This window comes from Myotis myotis, unplaced genomic scaffold (genome assembly GCF_014108235.1).
Source record: "Myotis myotis isolate mMyoMyo1 unplaced genomic scaffold, mMyoMyo1.p scaffold_m19_p_10, whole genome shotgun sequence".
Classification (NCBI taxonomy): Eukaryota; Metazoa; Chordata; class Mammalia; order Chiroptera; family Vespertilionidae; genus Myotis; species Myotis myotis.
In genome coordinates this window covers 69,173,751-69,190,330 of record NW_023416314.1, presented here as the reverse complement: position 1 = coordinate 69,190,330, position 16,580 = coordinate 69,173,751, and the positions used below count along the sequence as shown (strand labels likewise).

Here is a 16,580-nt window from a genome sequence, read left to right as displayed (position 1 = left end):
GATAGCTTTCTGAAGGATCGAAAGGAAATGGTTATTGCAAGTCTTTGTCTACTTTCTTTCCACACTCCAGTGATAGCGCTGAGAACATGACTCATGACTCATACAACTCAGGTAAAACATAAATTTAAAAGCATAAATTGGGTGAGTCTGCTGTGTGGAATTTGTAGGAGTCTGACTTTCTGTAGCTCTTAGGCACCTGTCTTTGTATGGTACTATAGGTTGTAATTTTCCTGCCTGTCACCAAGACAGTCAGAGTGTGCTGGAAGCTGTCAGAGGAATCTCTTTCAAAATCCAGTTTGTTTTAGCCTATCAGAAGGGAAGCTAATAGCTGTTTGACTTGAGTCAGTTTCTCATCTGAAACTGACATAGAAGAATCATGAGATTTCCTGCACTTATTCAAATATGCAATGTTAAAACAGAGAGGCATCTATTTAAATTATGGAGTACTTTCAAAGAGAAATAGTCTTTCTTTTTTACATTCACACTCCTCCACCCCTGCAGCAGCTGTTTGTTTTGGTCTGACACCTTAAGCAGATCTCTGTAGCTGCTGATCTTCTGAAAGCTGTTCCAGTTCCTCATATTGCAGTCCTAACAATCTCTCCCTGTGCTGAGATGGTAAGGAGATCTTTGTTTCCTAAGCATCAGTGCCCCTCTGATTCGTGCAGTTGGCTCAGTCAGTTTCATGCTTACATCATCCCTGGGATTACACATTTCTCTCCTCCAAGATGCCCATCCTTTTTCACTGTCCTGCCCATTCATTGTGATTGTAGAGTAGGTTATTGTTTCCTTTAGTGATAATAAGGTGCTTGGGGCATAGTAAACTAGCCAGATCTTGCTCTTCCATTCACCCCATCCCTTTTGTTAATTCAGTTAAAGACTGAGTGAATAGCACACTTTATCTATCTACTTACTTGCCAATGTCAGGATATACCATCTTAAGACAAAAGTAAACTTTACCAAATATACCTCAGTAGACATTGTTTAGAAACCAAGAACCTTTTTTATTCTAGCAAGCTGTTTGTTCAAGCTTTTCTGCACTCCTTGTCCCAAATGCAGTTGTACTTTTCAAACTGCATCGTGTCCCTGTTGTAAAGATTAGTCTGGTCCTTCGCCCAGCTAGCTTTAATTCTATACTGAAAAACAAGCTGGATGGGGAACTACAAAAGCCATTTGGCAGGCTGCTATTTCTCCGTCAGTTACCATGGAAACAGTGATGGCTGAGTTGGGGGTTGTTATTAGGTAATAACAGGAAGTTTGTGATACACTGGAGATTTAGATGCCAAAAGCCATTTTTTTTTTTTTTGGTAGCAAATTACTCATGGATAAGTTCTGTCCATCAGCTGGATCCTGAAAAGGTGAGGGGCTTCTTATCTACTATAAGGTGATTGAGTTGAGGCAAATTAGATATTTCTCTTACCACTCCTCCCTCTAGCACCTTCTGAGGGATGTGAACCCTGTGTGTGTCACCAGGAGAGATGGTTGTAAAACCACTTCTAATGGCAGAGGCTCTGAGAGCCCAATGAACTGGAGTTCCCAGTGCCTCCCTTGCTAAGAGCAGAGTATAAAAAGGTCAGTTTGATCATAAATACTGACATTTTTCCAGGACTTTAGAAGAAATGATGATGTTGGAATCCAAAATAATATAGTGACTAGCTTCAATTTGAAAACTAGATAAACCATGTGTAGTATTTCATAGAGTAGTAACAACCTCCCCCTTAGCTAGCACCCCCTCATGCTGTTCCAGTTATCCATACTTATTAGTCTGTTCCCTTCTTACAGCATCTGTCCCGAGAAATTACAAGAAATACTTGAAAGAAATCCTTGATTATCATCGTTTTTTTAATACATACCCTAATGAAATTTAGAATATCAAGGTTTGTTTCCTATTTCTGAAATGATGTTGGTAAAAAGCACTCATCTGCCTCATTTATACTTACTCCTTTTTTTTGTAGGTGGATATGGTAATTGGCAGCCACTTGATAGGAGTAATAGAAAGTTTTCCCAGGAAAGGCACTATGAAAGTTGTTGCAGTAATCAGTGAATTTTTTTAAGCTGTTATAAATGCTAGATGTCATGGTGACTTTGTAGATGTGGGAATTGAAAAAGGAAATGACTAGCAGTGAAGCTGAACTCCAAGATCCCCTGGGCCCATGAAATGCCATTCACTGAAGGAGTAGAGAGAGGCTCGGGGAGGATGAAGGTGCCTGTGCATCAGGCATGGTGATTGAGTTTTTGAGCTTCTATCTCTAGGGTCATTTTTAAGGGGTTTGGAGAGTGTGAGGGAGTGAGTGGGTAAATGAATGGGTGCATGTGTAAGCAGGTAGTCCTGGGGGGACTTGAATTATCTTCAGACTTGACATCCTTTGGGAGTTGGAATCATCCTTTGCTTCCTTCAGGCTTTATGTCAGGCTAGAATCCAGGCTCTGGTGGCCACTGGGTATGATTAATTTTTGCAAAGAGCCCTCCACTTTTGTGCTTCCGGTAATAGTACGTTTAGTCCTAGGAGAACAACCAGTGAGATTTCTGCAATGGGTATGGGGTCTGCTTCCAAACTCAGCTTTTTTAGACCTTTCCCAATGGTAGGGGTTTTCCCTTCTCTTTACTCATAGGAACTAATCCTAAGCCTTGTGGTGATTTCTTATTCAAAAGCCACATTTCATGGTGGATGATTGCATAGCTGAGGCAGGAAGGAGCTTAGTGAATTTGAAGAAGGATGCCCCATGCTGGAGGAAGTGATCAAATGAGAGTAGCGGGTAATGGGATGGGGCGAGTGGGCAGGACCAGGCTACGCAGAGACTCATGAACCTCAGGAAGGAGTAGATTTTATTTTAAGCACATCAAGAAGCCATTGAAGTGTGTTAAGCAGAAGAGCAACATGCTCTGACTGACAGTTTTACAGGGTCTGTTGCTACTGTGGGGAGCTTGGACTAGAAAGGAGCAAGAGTAGAAGCCAGTAGACCAGTTAGGAGGTTGTTAGACCTTGAATATGTGTGGGATCGAGGCAGAGAAGGAGGGACACGTGGATGAAACTCAAGGGGTAGGGTGTTGAAGAGAGGCATGGGAATAATGGTCTGAAAGTTCGGAGGCCTGCCACTTGTTTCTCAGCTCTACTGGATGGGAGAGACACAGTCACCTTCCACATGAGGAAGTTTCAGGGAGTTTGGAGTCTTCTGGTGAGAGCTAGGTTTCAGTTGGGACAAGGAAATGTAGAGGGACTCCTCAGAGCACACAAGGTTGAAAGGATATAGGGATATTTGCTTATCACCGAACGGGAATTTCAAAAGACACAGTGGAAGGTGCAGGAAGGAGAGGGTGGGGTGTGATTCTGTCTGGTCAGGCTGTGCCAGGAATGGTGTGGGACTGAATGCCCTGCTGTTGACAGGTGACGAGAAGTTTGCACTTTTGCTGGGGACTGGGATCAGCCGGATGTCAGGAATGGTGGAACATGTTTTCATTAAACCTTAGAGGAAAGAGAGCATTTGTGTTTGGTGCAACAGTCTGAGGTGAAAGCTCTTTGAGATAACAGTTCCTTTAAGGTGCATTTCTTGGAAATATTATATTACCAAGAATGGAATCTTCATCTCACGAACTCCTCTGATTTCAAGTGCACATTTGTGTAGCTGAAATGACTGTGACAGTAAGTGTAAAGAAGTTTGCTTCTGCTTAAATTTAGTAACTTCTTGTCCCTGTCCTACCCCAGTACTATATCAACAACAAATCTGAACAGCAAACACTATCAGCAAGTATGTCATACTCAGCTGCCTTTGCCTTTAACCTGTCCAGTCTGGAAGGAAAGACGGGCGTCTCCGTACTAGTGTTGTGTGCAGTGCTAAGTTCTGGATGCCTGCGGAGAGAGCCTCTGCAGTGAGTGATTGCCCCGACCTCGCAAGCCCTCTTCCATAAGTGAGTGAGTGTGGCATTGGTGAGGCACAGGTCACGGTGTGCCAGGGTAGGATGATTGAGTGCATGTGCCAGTCCTTGTGCTTACTATTCTCACTTACCTCACCAGAACCCTCCATGCCAGATCAGTGCCAAAAATCAGGATGCCCTAGCTATTTGGCTCAGCAGGTGGAGCATTAGCTTGTAGACTCTAGGGTCCCGGGTTTGAGTCTGGTCAGGGGCACATGCCCTGGTTGCGGGCTGGGTCCCCAGTAAGGGGGCATGCAGGAGGCAGCCAATCAATGATTTTCATCATCAGTGTTTCTATCTCTCTCTCCCACTCTCTTCCTTTCTGAAATAAATAAAAATATATATTTTTTAAAAAATCAGGAAAAAGTTTGGTAAAAACCCAAAGATTTGTTTTGGCAAGTGAGTTTAAAACCTTTTTGAACAGATAACCTCAGGGACTTCAAATCTATGCTTTTTCAGCTAGCCACACTTAAGCAGATCTTATTTCAGAAACAGCTGCTTCTGTTTTGAAATTAATGTATTTCAGATCGATGCTGAGGATGTCATTTACTATTAAAGTGTGGCTTGAGTCAGCAGAACACTATAGAGATGGCTTTGCAGGGTCCTAGCTCTGTTGTCTTTCCATAATTTTCATAGCTAATATGCTTGTTTTTGTCAGATTTTAAAAATATATTACCACTGTGGACAAGACGTCCAGCTGCGCTCTTGTGTTGGTGCTGTAGAAACAACGCTGCAGTCTAAATATAGCTGCCAGAGTAGATGATCCAGATGATCCAGGAAGCAGCCTAGAAGCCAGCGAGGTTCTCAAAGCCAGTCAACACCACAATTTGCAAGGGGTGGGGGGGCGAAAAAATGATTTTGGCATAGTCATAAATTGGGAGCCAGGGCAGGTCAAGGGACAGTTGCCCTCAGCAGGTTAAGCAGCTGTAGCACAAGCTAACATTTAGATTTTGAGTATTTCAGTCTGCAACAAAAGCCTGGGCCATACTTCCAAGCAGCTCCACATATGTCTGATCCTGGATCATAGAGCCAGGGAAGTCCCTATTGTATCTGTTGCCATCTTGAGGAAACACTTTGCTTGACGCTCCAGACATTCACAGTAACATCTTGCTTTTTTTCTTGGTTTTGAAGCACACATTCTGCAATAAGTTGTCTATATCTGCAGTTTCCCTTTCCTCACAACCTACCTCACTCTGGAAACACCTGCTGTCTAGATACATCCCCACCACTGTGGTGTATACAACACCATTGACAGAAAGAGCAAACACATCGCCTCTTCTCCGTCATTATTCTCTTCTTCCTTGTAATGTTGGTCACCAGTATCCATCACCTCTCTGCTGGAAACTCAGCCATCTATTAGCTGCTTTTACTTTCTCCTTTTGGCTTCTGAAATACTATATTACCTTTGTTATTCTCATACTTTTCTCATTGCTACTTCTCTATCTCCTTTGAGGTATCTTCTTTTGCCTCAACCCCCTAAATTTGGATGTTCAAGATTATCTTTGATTCTGCTATCTTTGTCTACATTATTTTTAGGAGATCATAAACTGGCAATAGATTGCAAACGCCATATGGCCTAGGCCCATTTCTGTCCTATTCATTATTATGTCCCCAGCACTTAGTAATCTGTGTGTGTGGTGTGTGTGAGTGTGTGTGAGTGTGTGTGTGCATGTGTGCGTGTGTGCGTGTGCGTTCCTGTGTGTTTTCAACGGCCTTTTCCGTTTGAGTTGATGTACCTGAGATTAAGAATAGGACTCTTGAAGATGAAATAGTGTGTGTGTCCTGAGCTTCCTATCAGGCACTACTATGTGGAATAGCAAAGGGGCATCAAGAAGCCCAGCAGATGATGGCTTTGCTTAGGAGCTTACCAGCCAGGCAGGAGGACGGAGACATGGGCCTAAGAGGAGGAGTCATGTGATGGGTCCATCGGCAGCACAGCTCGGCAGCTCTTGAGCTGAATCTGGTCCTCAGACTTGTTTTGTTTATACTACCCAGTATTTTTATTTTTTTTATTTTTTTTTATTTTTTTTTTATTTTTTTTTATTTTTTTCAGGATGGCTCTGGTGTTTATTTTAGTTTTATAGTGTTTTTCAAGTTTTAATGCTGTGTGATGAGTTTTATTTAAGACAAGGGAGCAGTTTCCTCTGAGTCACTTGGAATAAATTGTCTGTTGACTTAGTAGGAAAACACAATAGTTGAAAATGCTCTCATTCATATGGAGTGAGAATTCCAGATTATTTACTACCAAGTATTTAAACATTTTGAGGCTATTTTGGCTAAGCAGAACCAGCTATTTATGTTACTTATTTTTTTTTTTTTAATTAAATCTTTATTGTTCAGATTATTACATTTGTTGCTCTTTTTTTTCCCCCCATAACTCCCCTCCTCCCAGTTCCCGCCCCACCCTCCGCCCTCACTCCCCACCCACTGTCCTCATCCATAGGTGCACGATTTTTGTCCAGTCTCTTCCCGCATCTCCCACACCCCTTTCCCCCCCAGGAATAGTCAGTCCATTCCCTTTCTATGTCCCTGATTCTATTATAATCAACAGTTCATTCTGTTCATCAGATTATTTATTCACTTGATTCTTAGATTCACTTGTTGATAGACGCATATTTGTTGTTCATAATTTGTATCTTTACCTTTTTCTTCCTCTTCCTCTTCTTAAAGGATACCTTTCAGCATTTCATATAATCCTGGTTTGGTGGTGATGAACTCCTTTAGCTTTTCCTTATCTGTGAAGCTCTTTATCTGACCTTCAATTCTGAATGATAGCTTTGCTGGATAAAGTAATCTTGGTTGTAGGTTCTTGGTATTCATCACTTTGAATATTTCTTGCCACTCCCTTCTGGCCTGCAAAGTTTCTGTTGAGAAATCAGCTGACAGTCGTATGGGTATTCCCTTGTAGGTAACTGAGTTTCTTCCTCTTGCTGTTTTTAAGATTCTCTCTTTATCTTTTGCTCTTGGCATTTTAATGATGATGTGTCTTGGTGTGGTCCTCTTTGGATTCCTTTTGTTTGGGGTTCTCCGCGCTTCTTGGACCTGTAAGTCCATTTCTTTCACCAGGTGGGGGAAGTTTTCTGTCATTATTTCTTCAAATAGGTTTTCAATATCTTGGTCTCTCTCATCTTCTGGCACCCCTATAATTCTGATGTTGGTACGCTTGAAGCTGTCCCAGAGGCTCCTTACACTATCCTCGCATTTTTGGATTCTTTTTTCATTTTGCTTTTCCGGTTGGGTGTTTTTTGCTTCCTCGCATTTCAAATCATTGACTTGATTCTTGCGCTCCTCTGGTCTGCTGTCGGGAGTCTGTATAATATTCGTTATTTCAGTCCGTGTATGCTTAATTTCTAGTTGGTTCCCCAATATAAGATCGAGGGTCTCATTAGATTTCTTGAGGATCTCACTACATTTATCGGCGGCTTCTAGACAGTTCTTAAGAGACCTTAAAAGTGTGGTTCTGAACTCTATATCTTCCATTGACAATTTTGTCCTGTTTCTTTGTCTCCGCATTTTGTTATGCTTCCTTGGTGCACCTCCTAGTGGTCTTTGTTTGCAGTCTTATAGTTAAATCTTGATTGTTGTAGCTAATTCCAGGGAGGGCTTGACCTCTAGGCCAAGTGGCTATGAGAATCAGCTGTGTCAGTAGTGAGAGAACTTCTGTCCTCTAGGGAGGTGCTAATCTAGCCTTTGCCTGAGGCTATCCGGCAAATGCCTGTGTGCAGGGCTTGGGCGGGGCGGGTAGAACAGGATCAACAGGGTGGGCCGGAGAGAGCAGTTATGGCGGCTCTCAGTCCTGTCCCCAGGGGCTCTGCCTCTCTGAGTCCCAGCACCCGCTGCAAAGCTCAGAGAGAAAGCTGCACTCGCTCTGACCGAAGCCAGACAGTCCCGCTTCTCCCGTTTGAGTCTGGGTCCCTAAAGACTCGCCCGGATCTGGAGCTCAGAGTCTGCGACTCCCTCCCGATTGAAAACGCCAACCGCGCCCTCCGCCGCCAGCCCGCTCCGCGCACTCCGCACCTCAGAATTTGACTTCAGCACTGCGCCTCCTCTGAGTGTCCGTATGCGTTTCTCTTTCCTCCTAGTTGTAGGACTTCCACTCAGCCAGCGTTCCTGTGGTTCTGGGTGATGTCCCTTCCGTTTTTTGGTTTCACTTTTGAAGTAGTTGTTCAAAGCAGCAAACTCCGGCGTTAACCTATGCCGCCATCTTGGTTCTCCTCTATACTACCCAGTATTTTTAAAGAAACTGCATTAGTTGCCAAAATTGGTAACTCAAGAGCTTTTACATAAAAATTTCACTTATCAGCTTCCCAGATTTGGCAACATGGGGGGACAGTGAGCTGGCATTGCAGAGCAGCCATCCTTGTGCAGGCCCCATGCTCCCTGGTTCTCCGCGGTCCCCACTCCCTGCTGTGTTGTGCTCGGCCCACACCCCTTGTTTGTGCTACTTGCTGGTGTTTGTGATCTTTACAGTGCAGTCAGGGTGCCACATAATTAGGACAGGACAGGAAATATTGCAGGATTTCAGAAGGAACAGAGGTCACTTTGGAGAGCACAGAATAATGGAAAGTATAGAGGCTTTAGAGCTAGGCAAATATAAGCTTGAGTTCTAGTCCTGCCCGCCTCCTGCCTTAGAAACGTACTTTCCCTCCAGCTCCCTTGGCTTAAGAAAAATGGATAATATAACCTCCCTTAGAGGATTGTAGTGAGGATTAGAAATAATGTATTTATAGTATTTTAGCATGCCTGGCACCTGAGCAGCACACACCATGGTTAATCCTGTCCAAAAAGTCCAGCAGGTCCCTCGGTTTAAATACCTGGAAATAGTTATAAAAAGAAGCCTGAGAGAAAAAAACTCAACTCCAAGTGGATTAGGATTAAATCTAAAAGATATAAACACCCTCTTTTTTTTTTTTAAACTAAAAGGAAATGCAGTTGTATATTTAATTTTCCTCATAATAGGAGAAGACTTTCTAAGCACAAAAACTGTGGAGGAGAGCCAAAGAAAGGTCATTAGAGTTGACTCTAAAAGTTTTGGGGCTACTCTGTGTTAAATATGATAAAACAGAAGGCAAGTAGCAAATGAGTATGACAGACAAAGTCAAAATATCTATCTGCGCTTACAGATCAATAAGAAAAATGTTAACATCTTGTGGAACAATGCACAAAAACATGAGCAGAGAGTTCACAGCAGAGGTGCAAACAGCAAATAGGCTTGTGAGAAATTGTTGATCTGGGTTATTAATTAAAGGGCTCTGAGAATAACTTGCCATTTATCCCTAAGTTTTTTTATCGTAGATAGTTGATAATGTTCAGTATTAATGATATGGCCAGAAGACAGGCACTATCATACTTTCTTGATGGATTCATTCGTTACCACAACCTTCTTAAGAAGGCAGCCTTGTGGTATAACTCAAATTGCTTCAAGTTCATGCCCTTGGATCCAGCAATTATTTTAAGAATATATTCTAGAAATAGACTCAGAAATGTTTTGCAGTAGTTTTTTCTTTCTCTTTCCTTTTTAGCAGTACTTGTAAATGAAAATCTCAGTCTCCAAACATGTGTACCTCACTGCTATATCCTACCATAAGCACAGTGCCTAACATAAACAGGTGATAAAATACATTTGTGAGATTAAAGAAGGAAGGATATGTTCAGACAAAGGAATATCATATGGCCATATTTTTGAAATACGTATATTTAAGACATAGGAAGATGCTCACAACATAGTGTTAAAATGTAGAGAACACGGTTGTGGAATAATGTAGAATAATCTATAGACTATTCCTGTACATGTGTTGTATGAATTCTGGATGGTAGGATTAAAGGTGATTTTTATATTTCTTGGTGGTTTTCCTCAGTCATTCAGCACTTATTTGTTGATGTAGGTGATGATTGGCACTGAGCATATTTTGAAAGGCAAGACAACACTGACCTCTCCTCATGGAGTTTATCAGAGTAGGAAGGCAGACATTGAACAGGCAAATTACAAGTGCATCATTTACTTTGGTAAGCTTATGTTGATTTTATAGTAAAAAGAAAATCTATGCCAACGGTGATTTTTCAGGCATTGATGGTTGGTTGTAATCTCTAAGACACTTTTTTAGGACAAGGAAGGAATAATTATGTGAAAAAATCAACACAGAGCTTATACAGTGTGAAGTTACCTTTCCAATGAAGAGAATAATGTTTAGATTTCCTGTCTGTTGGGTGGTTAGTAATGACATAATAAATACATCCAGACTTTTTTTTCCTAAATAGCATTTTTCTAAAGCAGCGGTTCTCAACCTGTGGGTCGCGACCCCTTTGGCGGTCGAATGACCCTTTCACAGGAGTCGCCTAAGACCATCCTGCATATCAGATATTTATATTATGATTTATAACAGTAGCAACATTACAGTTATGAAGTAGCAACGAAAATAATTTTATGGTTGGTTCACAACATGAGGAACTGTATCTAAAGGGCCAGAAGGTTGAGAACCACTGTTCTAAAGGAAACTGAAAAGGCTCATATCTTGGTGAGGTGGACATGAGAGTTGTGGAATTTTGGGAAGCCCTACTTCCCTTGGAAATTATGGTTCAGCATTCAAATGAACTGACTGTCGTTGGGAAGGAGGGAGAATGTTGATCTCCACTAATATAAAATATATATTTTTCCTTTTCCCATCTACTTGTGAGGTTTCACATGCGTGGAAAACCGAGACCAGGACCAATAAAACCAACCCTGTAGACTGATTGTGGCCCTAAAAACTTCTTTTAACTGGGATCGGGGATGGAAAATTTTATCCTAAGCCATGTTTTTTTAGGGCTGTGTTTTGTTTTGTTTTGAAGAAAGACCTGATTAGATTGAAACGGTTACAGAGATGTGTTTTGGTAAAGTAACCATGCTTAATGCCTGGGAATGTGCTCCTCTCAACAGCCTGGCTTGTGCTTCCACTACTGCTCTTACCCATGTATCAGCTCAGCCTTCAGCACAGCCACATGGGCTCCTCTGGCCTGTTATCTGCTTCCTGAGTGGAAAGTCTCTGTGCGTGTTGGTTAAGTTCGGCGGTGGCACGGCGGTCTGTTGCCTCTGGCCGTAGGAGAAGGAAGCATTTGTGAGCTCTGTGTTGCCCTGGTAGAATCCTTTGCCCCCTTTTCTATCTCTTGCAAACCAGGAACACATTTTCTAAGCCAGAGGTATTGGAAGGAACACATAACAAACCCTGAGGTATTGGTGTCACCTTTCATGGTGGGTGCGAGGTGTGTTGCTGTTTCCTTTGGGGACTGATTAGAGTAGCTTCCTCCCAAGTGCAGGCTCACCCCTGTCCACTTTTAGGCCCAACTAATGGTTACACTGGATGAAATTTATTCATACCAACCTGCGGCCTTCTCTCATTTGAAAAGTTCAGCTCTTAGGAGCATTAAGAGAAATGAAGATCAGTTGAGCATCACTTTCCATTAGTGCTGGTATTTCCCTCTTGCAGTTGGAATTCTCTTTCACTTGCTAGGCTTATTCCTGCTTCATGTTTCCAGGTAGAATTACAGTGCTCACCTCTTCTCTTCCACTGGCCTGGCACCCCTCCTCCCTATATTGTTTTAAATGTTCTACGAGATCTTCATCTCAGGATTGCCTTCATGTTGTGGTTGAGCGTCTTTCCTCTCTGCTTCATTTCCCTTTCCTGTCCTCGTGTCTATGCTTGGTAGATTAAGACCCATGGCGTTCCCAGATTATGAAGAGGGCAGCAGGTCTGCCTCTCGCTGTGCGAACCTTGGTCTGGTAACTGACTCTCCAGCCTAAGTCACAGGGCCTGGGACCTTCTAATCTCATGGACAGCGCACTCCCTCCTGATATCTTCTCTCTAGTAGGACATCATGTCCTCCGTCTGGAACACCTATTTCAGAGAGACCTTTTGCTCTTCTGAGATGGAGCCTTTCTGAGAAGGACAAGGTCACCTTCCCACTGCTCTCTGGTTGGCTGAGGGGGTCAGAGGTAAATGCTTTGGTGCATACATACTACTGGAAGAAAAGAGGTGGCAGACACCATTAAAATCAATCACTGAAAGTTATTTCAAACATTGTTTCTTATATTCTGTCTGTAAAAATTATGAGTTTGCTTGCACAGTCTCCGCCAATGGTTGGGGCCTGGAACTTAGACTGTTTATTCTAGTTCATTATTGTTTTGATTTTGATTTTCCTGGGGGAAGTCATTGTAAACTGTTATGTTCTCAGAAGCACCCCTGCAATAATGAGCATAAACACGGTATTGCAGTGAAATCAATCCTGCACTAACTTAGAGGTAGCCCCGTGCACCAGAGGAATGGGTGGATCAGCTCAGAAAAGAGATGAAGAAATCAGGAAGTGCGGGTCAGTCCCAGTCTCAACTCTGCGAGCAGGGAACTTGTGCAATGCACCCCATCAGCTGTGCGGGAGGAGCAACATCACCTGTTGGCTGCTTCGCAGACTGTGCCGTGGAGCTTCATTGCGATACCGGCCATGCCTGCACTTTCTGGAAGACAGGGCAATGTAAAATGCCAGGCGTCTGTGTCCCGAGTGTTCAGGAATCGTGGCCCACTTTCCAAGGCTTAAACAGCAAGTCTCAGTTTGCTATGCTTTCTGGTCGAGCCAGAGCTCACTTCTCTGAGAAAATGTCACTGTTGACTGTTCTGGGAAGAAACAGGAATATGTCGCCAGAACATCGAAGGACTAGTTTTAACATAGGTACTGATTAGTGAATTGGCATAAATTGTGGACAATGATCAGAACTCATCATACCATGTCTTGTTTAGAAAGCCATCCTCCCACGCTATGTTAAACAGCGCACAGCATAAAGCAGGCGTAAAGAGTTCTTGGATAGATGAATTGTAATTCCTTCATGGGCCAGAATGGGCTCTTCTGCGTTTTGGATGCTGATAATAATAACAATAGCTAGCACTTACGATGACTCACTTTGTGCTGGTCTCCAGGTGATTGCCACACACTGCATCACTGGAGGCTCCCGATGGCCCTGTGACTAGTGTGGCAGGTGCTGTCATCATCCCCACAGTACAAAGGCCAAGCTGCTGCCAAGTGACAGCCATTCACTGACCCCTGCAGTCTGACTGGGGAGGCGCCCGTTTCTTTGACCAGAGTTGTGTTCTGTTGCATCTTGATCACACGAGCACAAACTTCAGTGCAGTGAATGCTGTTTTCTAGGAAGAGAATGGAGACTACACATATGTGGAAAGAGTGAAGATACCCTTGGATCACGGGACCTTGCTAATCATGGAAGGAGCTACACAAGCGGACTGGCAGGTGAGAACGCGCAAATAATGTGGATTCGCTCATGTGGAGGCAGCGTCTGCCTGGCTGACAATAATCCATTTTTATAAACATGGTGCAGAGCAAGTTGCTTTTATAATTGCCCAGGAGTTTTGATGCTACTGATAGTCGAACCGGACCTCTATAGCGACGGCGTCCATAGAACCTTCCGCAGTGAGGGAAATGTCCTATATCTGTGCAGCCCAGTGTTCTGGCCACTGGACACATGTGACTGTGGGTCTCCTGAAATATGGCTAGTATGCAGAAGAACTGAGCTTTAATTTAAATAAATGTAGTAGCTTCAGATATCTAGTGACCAGCATATTGAGCTGTGTAGGTCCACAGCTTGGGCCAGGCCATCTTAAGGGGAGGTCATTTTAAAAAAAAATGTCTGTCTTGATTTCAAGGAAAGTAAGGGAGAGGGAAGGAGAGAGAGAAACATTGATGAGAGATAAACATCTATCTGCTGCCTCCTGCACACCCCTTACTAGGGGTTGAGCTTGCAACTCTGGCATGTGCCCTGACCCGGAATTGAACTGGAGACCTGGTGCATAGACAATGCTCAACCACTAAGCACACCAGCAGGGCAGGTCATTTTTATGTTGTGCAAATTAATGTGAGAACACTTAGCGTAAGAGCAGAATCCCACATCTTTCTTTGGTTTCAACCATTTACTTGTTTTCTTATGAGATTCAGAAACATGGCAGGAGGCTGAGAGGAAGAGCAAGTATTAGATAAGACAAAACTGTAGCACTGTGAGGGTGCTGGCATCTCGTAGAGGTGGGGGGGTGGTTTCAGAGGAGGAGACCATTCTCCACAAGACTCTAAACATCTAACGCTGCCTACATAAGGGCAAATAAAATTGAAATGTGTCTATATACTCATAAATAAGTTTCAAATGGCTCTGAAATAAAAATGTGTGTGTGTTTATGTCAAAGTTATTTCTATTTCCATTTAGCATCGGGTGCCCAAAGAGTACCACTCTAGAGCACAGAGAATAAACCTGACCTTTCGGACAGTCTATCCAGACCCGAGAGGGGCGCACCAGTGATGTGAAATCTTTGAGAGAGAAGCCGTGCCGAGACTGAGCAACCCTTCCACCGTGAAGAAACTTCTAGAGGCTGGTCCAGCTGATCTCTCCGGATGGCTGTTTGGAAGACTAGGGTGGACTGACTTCCCAGCTCAGAGCCCTGTTAACTACCAGCCAGCAGTTCACATCCATAAAATGTTTACTGTGGGAACAGTAATCCCTAATCACATCTTGAAAGCACATATTTTGTTTAGGCAAATTAAAAACCCCTACGGCTGTGCTCACGGATGAGTCTGTCCATAAACAGTTTTTCTGCTGCCCTCCCTTGCTCCATTTGAAAAAACGTGAATGGCCTTTGCGCTGGTGTAAATGCACACGTGTTTGTTCCTCGTGACTAAATTTAGTGGAGATATAAATGTGCGTCAGGGACTCTGGAGCCGTCCGTAGGCAGACAGCTGCAAAAACCCAAACAGACGTGGCTCACAGAGCCTAGCTGAAGTCGGCCTTGACTCCTTAGCGGTGTGTGCTATTGTAATGGAAAGCCGCGCGTTCTGGGGGCACTGTATTTAACTGCCAGTCCTCCCGGGACACCCCAGACAGGTTACAGCTGGGAATAAAGGTGAAGGCAGTGTTCACTAGGCCGCCATCTTCAAGCCGCCACCCAGACTGCTTAATACAAGAGAAAACTGTCCCCTCAGAGGGAGGAATACTTGCCTGATGTCATGAGAAATTTGGGCTCAGGAGCAGCAAATGCTCTGCTAGTGGCAGCTGTTCCACATAAATTAGTTTCCCCTGGAGAATGACTTGAGTCATTTAAACCCAAACCAGACAGAAGCTGGAGTAGCCCCGCAGAGAGCAGACTCGGTTACCTAATGGTTCTCTCCATTGAGATTCCAGTGGCCCTGTGACTAAGGCTGTCTTCTGACTCAGTGTTCCCTTTAGACCCAAGTTCCCGGGACTCAGGGCCTAGTCCATGATGTCACCAAGGTTCCCAAAACACAACAACATAGCGGCCCCTATTGCACCATAAAACCATGTGGTCTTGACCTCGTGAGTTAGGCAGTGTGCCAGATTAATTCCAAACCAAGATAAGAAAAAGCAGAGGGAAAGAAAATGGATGAAAATAGGCCAGGAGCGTTAGTTTCCCTAGCTGCCTGTGGGGAAAATTTACAGAGCCTCCTTGCTTTTGATCTTGTTTCCATCCAGTGCTGTAAGGCTGAGGGTCCCATGATCAGGGCGAAGTGCTGGAGGCTGGGCGGGGTCTGCCCCGAGCTCCTAGCCCCGTGTAGTACCACGCCTAGCCAGGCTCTGCTCTGACGGGCTCTCCCGCAAGCTCTCGGCTTCTTGCATTGGAGTCCCTCCACCTTTTCTGTTAATGCTGTTACCTGAGTACAGCTCCTTTCTCTGAGAAATTCTAAATGCCTCATAAAACCTGACCATCATACTAAGCCTTCCTGTGAGGGAGGTACAAATCACCATAAAAACAAAGCCTCTTTTTAATCCCCAGCTTTTCTCCTATTAAAACAAACAAACAAAAAACCTGGCCAGGGTGGTAGAGTCTGCTTCAGTTATGAGTTTGACACCTGACACAGGGAAATTCCTCTTCCATTCCCAGACATGAAAGGACTGGCAGATGGTCCCACGTCTTACAGCATCCCTCCTAATGTAGGGCCTGACCTCCCCTGCGTCAGCTGCAGATCCGACCTCTTCACTCATCGCAGCCCCGTCTGCCAGGGAGGCGAGTGCTGGCTTTCTTCAGCTGAGCGCCACCAGAGGTTTTGTTTCCTGCTGCCCGGTGCCAGAACTGCCATTTCCCCACCACGAAAATAGTGTCCCTCCTGAACCTTGCAGGAGGGACTCGCCATAGAGTCATAGGACAGGGTTTAGGACGAGACAGGAATTCAGACCCTGGCGGGGGCAGCCCTACTCAGTGACTGCATTGCCTGCTGCTGGGCTTTTGCTGGTGGTAGATCTTCCCTGGGATTAGGAATGAAGCTATTCTTCTAACATTCCTGGTAAAGCAGAGGAAGCAAATATGTGGCTGTAGCATGATGGAAAACACAGGTTTTGTTTTTTAGCTGCCCTTTATTTGAGCTTTAATATCCTGCCACACACTGTCCTAGGAGCGTTTTATGCAGAGTCCCTAGTATTCTTCATAGCCCTGCGAGAAAGATGCTGTTTCCCTGACAGAGACCAAGCAAGCAGCTGAGTCTCCAAGAGCTTAAGAAATTTAACAGGACTTATAAGTGGCAGAACCAGAATTCAAAGCACAGGCCAGTCCCTAAACTGCTTTTGCCTCTGCCTTCCTGAATTTAGGCAGAGTGGTCTGCTCAGCACCCCTGGGCCCTGAGCTCAGGGCTTGCTC

The 16,580-nt window shown here is 44.1% G+C and overlaps 1 protein-coding gene across 3 annotated transcripts in view; it reads left to right on the top strand.

The window, feature by feature from the left end:
- The window catches only part of ALKBH3 (alkB homolog 3, alpha-ketoglutarate dependent dioxygenase), a 32,676-nt gene extending 18,157 nt beyond the window's left edge, over positions 1 to 14,519 (top strand). For 2 of the 3 annotated variants that reach the window (XM_036326133.1, XM_036326132.1), the window contains exons 9-10: positions 13,081 to 13,179; positions 14,144 to 14,519. In XM_036326133.1, coding sequence (XP_036182026.1) covers positions 13,081 to 13,179; positions 14,144 to 14,236 — 192 coding nt within the window. In that variant the 3' untranslated portion in view covers positions 14,237 to 14,519. The other variant, XM_036326134.1, reaches the window with a different exon arrangement.
- The last annotated feature ends 2,061 nt before the right edge of the window (positions 14,520 to 16,580 follow it).